At 36.6% G+C, this 12213-nt stretch overlaps 1 protein-coding gene across 1 annotated transcript; it reads left to right on the top strand.

The window, feature by feature from the left end:
- The first annotated feature begins 307 nt into the window (after positions 1-307).
- Positions 308-10453, top strand: LOC136802219 (ribosomal protein S6 kinase alpha-3-like). Its single transcript, XM_067058936.1, is given in 18 exon segments — positions 308-388; positions 1369-1449; positions 1699-1885; positions 2738-2775; positions 3078-3223; positions 3598-3668; positions 4025-4113; positions 4271-4332; positions 4642-4744; positions 5300-5391; positions 5809-5928; positions 6251-6367; positions 6916-7284; positions 7614-7690; positions 8167-8212; positions 8214-8265; positions 9706-9788; positions 10009-10453. Coding segments are annotated over 18 exon segments (2028 nt in total). The 5' UTR covers positions 308-312; the 3' UTR covers positions 10228-10453.
- The last annotated feature ends 1760 nt before the right edge of the window (positions 10454-12213 follow it).

Raw genomic sequence — 12213 nt, 5'->3', positions numbered from 1 at the left:
TTTCATCTCTTTATTTCGTTTTCTTTTTACAATACCCCTTTTTCTTCAAACACGAAAGGGGTTTGTATCAAATCTGAAAAGTAAAGTCTCTTTTCAAAGATTTAGAATTTTGGCACTCTTTGAAATTGCCGCGACCACCAGTAGCAACCAAAAGTTTCTTTGGGAATTAAAGAAAACTATTAGCACCAGCGTTGAGGGCAAAATTTTAAAACATGTTTTACATAGGGGGTTTAAATGCTTATTTGTCAAAAGTTATAAGGGTTTGAAATTTAATGATGACTACATATTTTCAAAATTGATTTCTAGGTATTCATGGTTCGAAAGATCGTCGGACATGATATCGGGCATATTTATGCCATGAAGGTCCTAAAGAAGGCTACACTTAAGGGTAATTATTAATCATCTTTGCTCATTTCGGCCTTTACAGTGCACTTTTGGAAGCTTGAATAAGGGACCCTTAAGGGTTGCACGTACGGTCGGTCGTTTACTGTTTACTTTGGAGTGGTGCCCCCCCCGGAGGTCTGCCTCAAAGTCAAATTTCTTTCTTTCCCCAACTTCATCTAAATAAAGTACAAAAATACATCTAAACCCTTATACACTTACATATATCAGAAACTTGGGCACAAGCAGGCACAAGTGGTCGACTATACAGGAAGGCACACAGTATGATCTACATGCTATTTTCAGTTCTTGAAATGAACTCGGCACTCCCTAGACCTATAGCTGAAAAATATAACTCTCTATTCATGCATTATCAAGGAGGTCAGGGGGGGGGTCTTGCAGTTACTCCTTGACACTATGTGGAGTAACTGCAATTTTGGATATTTTCTACAGACACCACCACCCTTGCAGTTATTCCATAGTGTACTAACTGATTTTACCCTCAAAATTGGTGTATACCACCCCCAAAAATGCCAAATTTGGCAATTTTTTCACTGAATTCCTCATTTTCGATACCATTTTACTGGGTACGTCTTATTAACGACCGTTCAAGAGTTAAATATCTCAATCATTTTCCAAGTTTGTTAAAATATCTTTCATGCCTTGATTGAAGAAAAAAAATCTTATTTTTGAAAAAAATTTTTTAATTTTTTGCTTCTGGAATTTTTAATAACCTAAAATTTTAAGTGAAAAACTGAAAAATGTGCTCACTTAGTACACCATATCCTACCAAAATCGACAATTTTGGGCTTAGGCACCACCCATGTTGCAGTTAGTCCACTGGTGGAGTAACTGTTTTCCCAAATTTTGGTTTATATACCACCACGGTAGTAATTGTCATAGTGTTTATATAATAACTGCATGACCCCCCCCTGAGGAGGTGAACTAATGAAAGACTGTGAGTTTCTTTGAATATTTTTCTTTTAGTGCGTGATCGAGTACGAACGAAGATGGAAAGAGACATTTTAGCGGATGTCGCTCACCCATTTATTGTGAAACTACACTACGGTAACTATACTAAAATTTCACAAAATGATTATCTTTTTCAAAATGTTGAGAGTCAGGAAACCTCTCATAATTCGGACCTTATAATTTGAATTACTGTTTAACTGTAACTCGAACTTCTCGTAAAATACCTGGTAAACGACTTTCTTCAAGTTAAAAACTCTCAATACCTGAAGCAGATTTTTGGTTTTCCAATGAGCGTATTGTATAAAAATCATTTATTGAATTTCAAATTTACTTCTGTTTCTTTAGCATTTCAAACGGCTGGCAAATTATACTTAGTATTGGAATTTCTCCGTGGAGGAGATCTGTTTACCAGACTTTCCAAAGAAGTCATGTTCACTGAGGACGACGTCAAAATCTACCTCGCTGAATTGGCCATGGCTTTGGACCATCTACACACCTTAGGAATTGTTTATCGTGATTTGAAACCAGAAAAGTATAATTTTTTTTTGTTTACTGCTGTATGTACCAGACCCGATTCGTGATATTCATGACGTAATGTTTTACACGGAAGCACTGGGAAAAGTTCGGTTGATACGCACTAATTCTAATTTTAGATAATAAAACTAGTTGCAAACGCCCGGGCTATTTCAGGTGCTCCCGTATAAAGCTGTACATCATGAATATCATGAATAACTGAAATGGAAGTTTTAAAATTCATTTCTGTAGAAGGTGTATTGCTTCTGTCGTTTGTGTTTGTGATTTTGAGCCCCTTTCTCTCTCTACTTCACAATAAACACTTTTTCTACATAACACTGTTGGCAAAATAGATGTTTAGCGAAGGATGTAAATTCAATTCAATATTATCATCCCTTTGTTCTGTAAGGGAGGCTTTTTCAACAAGAATTGAATTTCTCCCATTTATCTCTTACATGGCATGGACCAGGGGTTTAGGTACCCCCTAAGAAAATAGGTACCCCCTGAATTTTAGGTACCCCCAAACAACAGACGTTAGTAGGTACCCCCTGGGATTGGTACCCTCTGTGACTTGAGTATATGTCAAGAAATGAAAAAAATTGTATATTTTTACAATTGAAAAGAATAATGATAGTTAGATAAAAGCAAGATAAAATATAGTTCCCAAGCCCCCAGACCTTACTGCATAAAAGTTAGATACCCCCAGAGATCATAGGTACCCCCTGAAATTGAAAAAAAATTCAGCCCCCAGCCTTTTTCAGGAAGATTTTGGTTGTAGCCCCCCCCCCTGCGGGCCGGGGGGGGGTTCATGCCGTGTCTTATTGATGCTGACCCTAATAATTGATCTAAATACTGAATTTTTCTTTCATAGTATCTTGTTAGATGTCGATGGCCACATCAAACTGACAGGTACGTGGAACGATCAGCAAAGTTTCCCACCGCCTTCATACGTTCAAGATTGCTTGCTAAACAGTTTTGCACTCATTGACTCAAATTATTTTGAACGTGTATTAAAGGATGCTTATTAAGGAATTTATAAACTCGGGACAAAGCTACATCACAAGTGTTCAAGAAAAAACGGTCTACCACTCTCGATTCATTACTGAGTAGTGCTTCTTTATTAGGGTGCAACTTTGTCTCAGATACGGCCTCCAGAGTTTAACGTATTTAACGTTTAACGAATTTAACCGTGATTTTTCTCTTTCAATTAGATTTTGGATTGAGCAAAGAGTCTATCTTTGATGTGGAGAAGAAAACGTATTCGTTTTGTGGAACCGTCGAATACATGGCACCCGAGGTCGTCAATCGAAGGGGTCATGGGACGGCCTCTGATTGGTGGTCATTTGGTGTCCTCATGGTAAATACACCGATTCACTTTATGATCTGAACCCACTAAAGAGTGTTTTAGCAATTCTCAAAATTATATTGTAGAGTGCATATCAGGATTAAGATGACGATTTAATTTATGATCTCATGAAATTTGCTGATCTAAACCACTGTTTTAACTACAAAATTTTCTAGTGGTGTGCATATCATGATTAAAGTGCCTTTAACTTGACTCGCTTAATATATTATCTTGCCCAACCAAATGAATAAAGCACTGTTACAAACGAGCCTTGCACTTGTTATTGAAATTCTTAAAAACTACAAGTTGTCTCTTCTCTTGTAGTTTATCGCATTAAAGGGTTTGAGTTTAGTGACATTTTCAAATCTTATTTTACAAACTTTCAGTACGAAATGTTGACGGGTGCTCTACCCTTCCAAGGAGCCAACCGCAAGGATACCATGACCATGATTCTAAAGTGAGTTTTATTTTCATTTTCTTGACTTATTTATAATTTTTTTGTGGTTCAATCGAAATTACATCTAAAATCTTACCTTGGCTTAGAAGTGCGAGAAAAGAAGCTTCAATATCAGGCTCGAAAATATAAAACCTCACCTTTTCCACTACACCCTTTGCGATTTACCGAGTCACGGGTCGTTTTAGGGAGAATAAATGGCCTCACATACATAGTGAAAGGTGGAAGTAAAGCCTCCTCAAACATGACAAACAATTAGGACACGACCTAAAAGGAGGGTTGAAAGTAAAGTGTACATTTTAACGACAAGAAGTTGTAACACAAAATCTGTTTATACCTTCGTTCTTTCTCTCTTTTAGAGCAAAACTCGGCATGCCACAATTTTTGAGTGCAAACGCACAACTTCTGCTTCGTGCTCTCTTCAAAAGAAACCCACAAAATAGATTAGGTATGGTGTTTTGTGATTGAAACTGGATACACCTTTTCTATAATTCTACCTAAAACTGTCAATGTTCATGTATAATAATTTGAATTGGTCAAGCTCATTCATTACCCCTATGTTCTCTTTCATTTTGGGGTAACACGATTTCAACTCTTCTTTTTAGGGTATAAAAATGGCTTAGCTGAAATCAAAACGCAGGCATTCTTCGCAAACATCGATTTTGACGTACGTATCACCTTTCAAGGATAAATCTTCCAATTCTTTTGATTCTGCACTAGAGTTTGTTTTATTTGAACATGCTATAGAATATTAAGGAAGGCTAGGGAAAAAATGTCCTCTGCATAAACCAGTGCAAATCGTGCCACGCTCATGAGTTATGTTTTTAACGTAGCTCTACACATTCGCACGCGTTACGGATTTACACCTTTTAGGATTATACCTGCTATATTATAAGACGCTATTTACTTCAGCAGTCATTTGCTCTTCTGCAATTCTTGAATTTTAATTTTGTTTTTATTTATTTTCTTTTTGTAGCTGTTATATAAGAAAGCCATTCATCCTCCTTTTAAACCGGCCGTCTCTCGAAATGATGACACTTTCTACTTCGATAAAGAATTTACTTCAAGGGATCCTAAAGGTTAGTTTGCTTTTCTTTAAATTCTGTATATACAGGCACGACGGAAGCTTTTTATATCTGGTACGGCGAATGAGGAAATTTAAGCGATTTTATAGCGATTTGACCGACGAAGAGGAAAATTTCGGGTATTTTTGTGAAATCTGGTACGGCGGCCGCCGTACCTGCCGTACCCGTTGCGTCGTGCCTGATATAAATACTGTCGTTTTTGGCTAAGATTCCACTCCCCGTATACCGTTCCACTTCTTGGGCTAAAATTCAGGTATGGAAAGTAGCCTTTTTGAATTGAGAAATTGGGTGTGGAGTTTATTTCCACACAAGGAGGGCTTGCTGGTCTTTGTCTGCTTGAGACGAATTGTAGAATCTTAGTTCGGAAAGTGCATATTACCGAAAGCGGCGATCTAATATGTAAAGACATATACCACTAATTTTATCAGGTGGAATTTTTCAGTCACCAAGTCAAAGTAATAAAATATTTTCACAATTTACTGATAAGTAATTCTGATTACAATTTATTTTTTCTTTGTATCCGATTCTAAATTTTCTATTTTATTCTAGACTCTCCCGCCGTTCCGCCGAGTGCCGGTGCCAACCAATTGTTCCGTGGCTTCAGTTATGTTGACCCATCCGCCCTAACAGAAGTACCAGAGGTAAAGTAACCAGCGCTTCATCTGGTTCTAATGGGAAAAAATCGACAAATGTTGATTAATATAAAGTCTCCTCCAGCTACTAGGCTCTCATTTCGATGATCGAGGAGTCGCAAATCTAAATATTAAAATTGAAGTAGGTTATGGAAGAGGAGGAGGGGTTTATGTTAAATAAATACACATGAAATACAGTCTCTACTCATGTCTACTGGTTATTATAGTAAAATTAATATTCACTAGATTAAATTTATTGTATTTACGTTTCCGAAAATTTGCATCAAGAATGTCGCGAAAAATATATCAAAGTAAACAAGCTTTGTTTCTTCATTTTTATTTTCGATCACTTGAAGAAAATATTTGTCATAAAGAAAAAGTCACTTTAATTTCAAAGATTTTGACATTTTGTTACATCCGTTATAGGAAGCGATGGAATTGGTGAACAACTTGAACGGTGGCGGTGGTGGTGTATCGTCAAGTGATTACGTACCCACTGCTTCAACCACTGTCAAAAATATCAACGATGATTATGACATCAAAGAGGTTTGAATAGATTTTTCAATTTTTCAAATTCGTTTTTCATTTGAATCAACTTTCTTATACGTTGCTGATCTCTGTTATGGCACAAACTCCTAAAAAAGCTTTATTCAAGCCTCAGTTTTAATTAAAATCAAGCTTGAGCTCTAGTACCGAGGGACTATTTGTAGACAATCTGGAAATTCTTTAAAGGTTAATAAGATGATTCAGTTGTTCCCTTATTTTCTAAAAAGGCAGAAACTTCCAGCGGACAATTCGCCGATTGTGTTGGCGTCCGCTTATTGAAGATAAGAATAGGTGGTCATTGATGATACTTTTACGATTTCAGGAGATTGGTGTGGGCGCATTTTCGGTCTGCAAACGATGCGTTCACCGATCATCGGGCAAAGAATATGCTGTCAAGATTATTGACAAAAGTAAACGAGACCCCTCTGAAGAAGTCGAGGTTTGTACGGTTTTTCTTTTCTCCTTCCGTAACGCCCTTTTATACAAGAGATTTCTGACTAATTATTCTTCAATACACGGGTTGCAAAATTATATCGGTGCAGTCAAAACGTTTGATTAAGTTCACGTGATTTTATTCCCATGTTACTTGCTTTACAACTTACAATTAATGATAATGATAATGACTTATGATTGACCCTTTAGATCTATTGATCTAGAAAACTATTATGGTAAAGAAGAGATTTGACTTGAAAGTGTGCTCGCATATTTAAAGACCTTTTCCTAATGACGTTTTCATGTTGAATAATTAAAAACCCTAGCAGACTCTAACATCAAAACAATGACCAGAAAAAGTGCGTACATTTATTAATTATACATCCACATGTGATTGTTTTAAAACTGGAGTTTTTAATCATTCGACATACATCGTGTTCAGGAAGAGGTCTACTCATATACAGTTAGATTATGGTAATGCCCTAAACTACTTTATCATTCTGCTGAAATTTTAGCCATGAAAATGAGTTCCAAGGATTTTCTCATTCGTTTTAGATTTTGCTTCGTTACGGCCAACATCCAAACATTTGCACCTTGCGCGACGTGTACGAAGACGCACGTAGTTCATATCTCGTAATGGAACGTATGGTCGGTGGGGAACTCCTCGATAAAATCTACCGTCAGAAGTATCTGTCGGAGAAAGAGACCGCCTACATTATGGATGTCTTGACCAAAACAATTGACTACCTTCACCAGCAAGGTGTTGTTCATCGAGATCTCCAACCTTCCAACATCCTCTTCGCAACGGAGAATTGTACGCCAGAATCCATACGTATCCTGGATTTCGGATTCGCCAAACAAATGCGTGCTGAAAATGGTCTCCTCATGACACCCTGTTATACTGCCAATTTCGTTGCTCCTGAGGTTCGTTTGCTTTGTGTATTTTCTTACAAGACGGGTAATGACTTTTTATATGTTCAAGAATCGAGTCTGGTGAGTGTTAATGGCTTCTACTCACTTTTCAATCAATTTCAACATCATTTAATTAAAGTAATTAAACTTTCTGATGTGTTAAAATTTATCCAAACAGCTAATTTCTACAGTGAAGTAAGTCTTTCCAATGAGAATCGCTTTATAGTTTGAATCCTTCTTTCTTTCGAAGAAAACAGATGTTCCCCTTGCCTTCCGAGCTCGATATAGGGAGATCAAATAATAATATCTTATATAATAACTTGTACTAACCATTCTTTCAGGTGTTGAAGAAACAAGGTTACGATGCTGCTTGTGATATCTGGTCTCTTGGTGTCCTTATGTATACCATGTTATCTGGGTCAGTAAAAAGTCCTTCTCTTCATTCCACCCTGGAATCCTTAATTAACATTTGTTGTTATCGAGAGTTTTCGACCTAGGAGTTGTTTTCACAACGTTATTTAAATTCGAGTTTTTATGAAGCTGTCATATTTGCGAAAAAAAATCTCTCGAAATCGCTTGAGTATACTGACTCACGGAATTGTGTTGGGTGCAAAAAAAATAAAACACAACATTGGCGTTGTCAGGGCCATTGTCAACTGATTTCAAAATCATTCTAGAAATTTAACCTAGAAAGTTTCCCAAAAATTAACCTGATTAAAATAAGCGAAGTCTTGAACAAAGTATTATAAATGATTAACCATCAGAGTCAAATAAATAGCGTGACTTTTCATGAGGCAGGCCTGGGCAGGCCGCCATGTCATCTTTTAAAAGAATGCACTAAAAACCTTAAATAATTTCCATATTTTTGATATGATTCTCTTTCAACTTTTCCAGTCGAACACCATTTGCCACCGGCCCCGAAGATACACCGACCCTGTGAAACCATGATCCTGACACGCATCGGAAGCATCAACCTCTCTGGTGGTTCTTGGGGACACACACATTACTGCTGAAGCTGCTAAGTCCTGTTGTTGAAGTTGTCAATTAATCTAAACAATGGGAAAGCTGATTTTTGGCACAGGTGTACTATGAAGCAGTCTAGAACTGAATTTTTAACAGATTACACGCTTTTTTATAAGAATAATTTTAAACATGAACATGAGGTTCAATTTCTCAACTTCAGTTGAGCTACAATCTGACAATGTCTGTCTGTGTGTGTGTGTGTGTGTCTGTCTGTCTGTCACAAAAACTTTAGGGCATCCTGTAGACTTCAAAAATGCTTGGATTTGGCTGAAATTTTGCACACTTGTTCCTTGGGTGAATATCTGGGGGTGTTTTTTTCTTTTTTTGAAAATTCTGATTTTTGGGGCCTGGGGACGAGTTTTTCGCCAATACGAGGCTAAAACTTTAGGGCAGCCTGGAGACTTCAAAAATGCTTGGATTTGGCTGAAATTTTGCACACTTGTTCCTTGGGTGAATATCTGGGGGTGTTTTTTTCTTTTTTTGAAAATTCTGATTTTTTGGGGCCTGGGGACGAGTTTTTCGCCAAAACGAGGCTAAAACTTTTAGGGCAGCCTGGAGACTTCAAAAAATGCTTGGATTTGGCTGAAATTTTGCACACTTGTTTCCTTGGGTGAATATCTGGGGGGTGTTTTTTCTTTTTTTGAAAATTTTGATTTTTGGGGCCTGGGGACGAGTTTTTCGCCAAAACGAGGCTAAAACTTTAGGGCAGCCTGGAGACTTCAAAAATGCTTGGATTTGGCTAAAATTTTGCACACTTCTTCCTTGGGTGAATATCTGGGGGTGTTTTTTTCTTTTTTTGAAAATTTTGATTTTTGGGGCCTGGGGATGAGTTTTTCGCCAAAACGAGGCTAAAACTTTAGGGCAGCCTGGAGACTTCAAAAATGCTTGGATTTGGCTGAAATTTTGCACACTTGTTCCTTGGGTGAATATCTGGGGTGTTTTTTTCTTTTTTTGAAAATTTTGATTTTTGGGGCCTAGGCACGAGTTTTTCGCCAAAACGAGGCTAAAACTTTGGGACAGCCTGGAGACTTCAAAAATTGTTCGATTTGGCTGAAATTTTGCACACTTGTTCCTTGGGTGAATATCTGGGGGTGCTTTTTGCTTTTTTCAAAAATTTTGATTTTTGGGGCCTGGGAACGAGTTTTTTGCCAAAACGAGGCTAAAGCTTTGGAGCAGTCTACAGGCCTCCAAAATGATCGGATTTGGTTGAAATTTGGCACACTTGTTCATTGGGTGAATATCTGGGGGTCTACAATTGAGCCTTTGAATGGTTTGAAGCCACTGAAGTTGAGCCCAGTGCGTTGCGCACGTTCGACTATTTTGCAAAAACCTAACAACAAAATAACAATGAAAAAAATGAAGTGAAAAAAAAAATTAGTCAACGACTGTATGATGATAGCTTGATTAAAAATGCATTTTCGTATCTTCGTTCTCAGGATTTATTGAAAAAGATGCTGCACATTGACCCTGGGAGAAGGTTGTCTGCGTCACAGGTTTGTTTCTGATTCTTTTCTCTTTTTCAACTGTAATCTTGCAGTCTGAAATATTTTTTGAATGTATGAGAAAGTTAAATACGCATCGATCGATTAGTTCGTGAACATACATATTCATCATTGAATGCTCAAGTTTTGAGCTTGGTAAACTTAAATAAAGCAACATGGATTGTAATTTCTCATAATATCAATACTTAAAATCTTATTTTTCATTTCTCAGGTTCTCACTCACAACTGGTTACGTCACAAATCATCCTTACCTGAACGCAAAATTACTTTAACTGATACCGCTTCGCGTATCAAAGAGGCCGTACGAAACACATTCACTGCTATGCATAAAACGCCCGAACAAAAGCCTTTAGCAGCGGTTAATGCTTCTGGGCTTCACCAAAGGCGTCAAGGAAAAGGAAAATTCATGCCATGGGGTAACAAGAAATAAATTCACTGGTTTGCAGCTTTTTTTGTAAGTCTTTGTTGATAATGAATATTACAATAAGATTGTATATACTTTTTTACAGTGATCAACTATTACATTATTATCCAGCTAGTCTGTGATAGTACGTTTTTTGTCTTTTTCACATATTGACGACTATAAGGAGAGATTGTTAATTAACTTTGTCCCCACGTCTCTTATTTGAAAAATGCTCGACTGGACATCAGAAAAATGGAGAAAAAAAACTCTATGAATTAGCGTTGAAAGCTGCAATCTTTTCATATTTCGTGGTGAAAAGCTCCAATTTTTTCAACAGATTACATGTTTTCACTAAATTCAGCCAAAAACTAGCGGTGAATTTTTTGTCCTGTGGCTACCAGAACGCTCAGCTAATTCATGATCTAGACAGCCGTACCAAAATCTTCTCTAAAAATATTGTGAACAGCACAATACCGGCCAACATTTTTTTCTATGAAGACAATATCATTCATTTTGTATAATGTACATTACATTATTGGAAACTAGGTTATTACTTTTTTTATACTGAATTAATCATTTTTTTGTTGTTTTTTCTAGAAATTGAGGCTCATGTTTATTGTAAGGGCTCTTTAAATTATATTTTTTCTTACTGAATATTCTTTTGTTTTGTTTGTTTGTTTTTCTGTACGCTGTTCTCTGTTTTGTAAATTTTTATTTATATTGAATGATTTTGTAGGTTTTGAAAGCCAATTTGAATCCACCTTGTTTGCCCTTTAGCAAGAAAACTTGAACACTTTTTTAATAAAGAATAACCTACGGAGCAAGTTGTGTGCGGTGGCACGCGGAAAATGCGACCAAGTTTATCACTTTGAAGTGCGAGGTTGTATAACAGAATTTTAACGAGGTCTTCACGATACCATACTACTGTATAGTCATTAGGTAACCAATCTGCCAGATAAAAGCCCCTCTCTTCTTCTGGATCACAAAAAATGTTAATAGCTTTTGTATTTTTCTCTTATTAACAATAACTTTTTTTATTTTATTAGAAAGGAAACATTTTTTAAGACAATTTTTTTTTGGAAATACGCAACTTACTGGTTGGGTATAAAATAGTAGATTTTTTGAATAAGAAAAATATGAAATGAAAGTTATTTAATTTGAGTGTTTATATTTGTTTTTCCAAAATTTGATTTGTGTACAAGGAGACGAAGCAATATGATTTTAAGCTAAAGTGTCCCAGTCGAGATACGTTTTAACACCCTGTCATATAAAATTCTTATTTTTTGAAAGAAGAACGAATTTACCAAAATTTTGGACCGAATGATTTTAAATTTGTCGAGTACTTTCTCTTATACTTTGAGAGGGCTTTACTTCTAGATTAACGATCTATTGGAGTGAATTTGATGTATTTTTGCAGGAATTGGTGACAATAGAGTATTAAAATACACGAGAACGTGTTGCTTGTATAAAAAAGGGACCCTTTTTCAAGCTCTGAAAAATTCATTAAATTTTGGAAATTGGTTGACTTTTGGCCCATTAAATTTGCATCTAACAGGGTCAAAATTTTGCCTGCTTTCAATGTCTAAATCTTATTTGACCGGGCTGAACATTTCATTGAATTTCTGTCTGGCAGGGTCCTCATTTTACGAGGCCTGAAAATCGAAAATATAGTTCCCTTTAAGTTTAAGGCATTCCTTTCTCATGTCATAACTCGGGTTCTTTACTTGTCTAGGTTTCTTTTTTATATCTTTTATTCGAGTTGTTCCTTTTCTCAATGTGTAATCGACCGCCGGAGGCGGTTTCTTTCATAGTGGTACGCTAATCTCGTTTTGCCTTGGCTCATTACTTTGTCTACCATTTACTTTCGGTTTTTTTAACTAGATTACCCAGGTGTTTCTCTTTTTTTTGCCTGAATGTCTTATATTCGGAAGTCGCTCTTTCGCGAGCGTGATGCGTGATGGAAGGCGGTCGTTTCAGTGTGGTTTACATCCACACTGTGACCTAGTAAAGTTA

This window comes from Clytia hemisphaerica, unplaced genomic scaffold (assembly GCF_902728285.1).
Source record: "Clytia hemisphaerica strain Z4C2 unplaced genomic scaffold, Clytia hemisphaerica genome assembly, whole genome shotgun sequence".
NCBI lineage: Eukaryota > Metazoa > Cnidaria > Hydrozoa > Leptothecata > Clytiidae > Clytia > Clytia hemisphaerica.
Note: the sequence above shows the minus strand (reverse complement) of the source record. Positions and strands in the feature narration are given on the sequence as shown.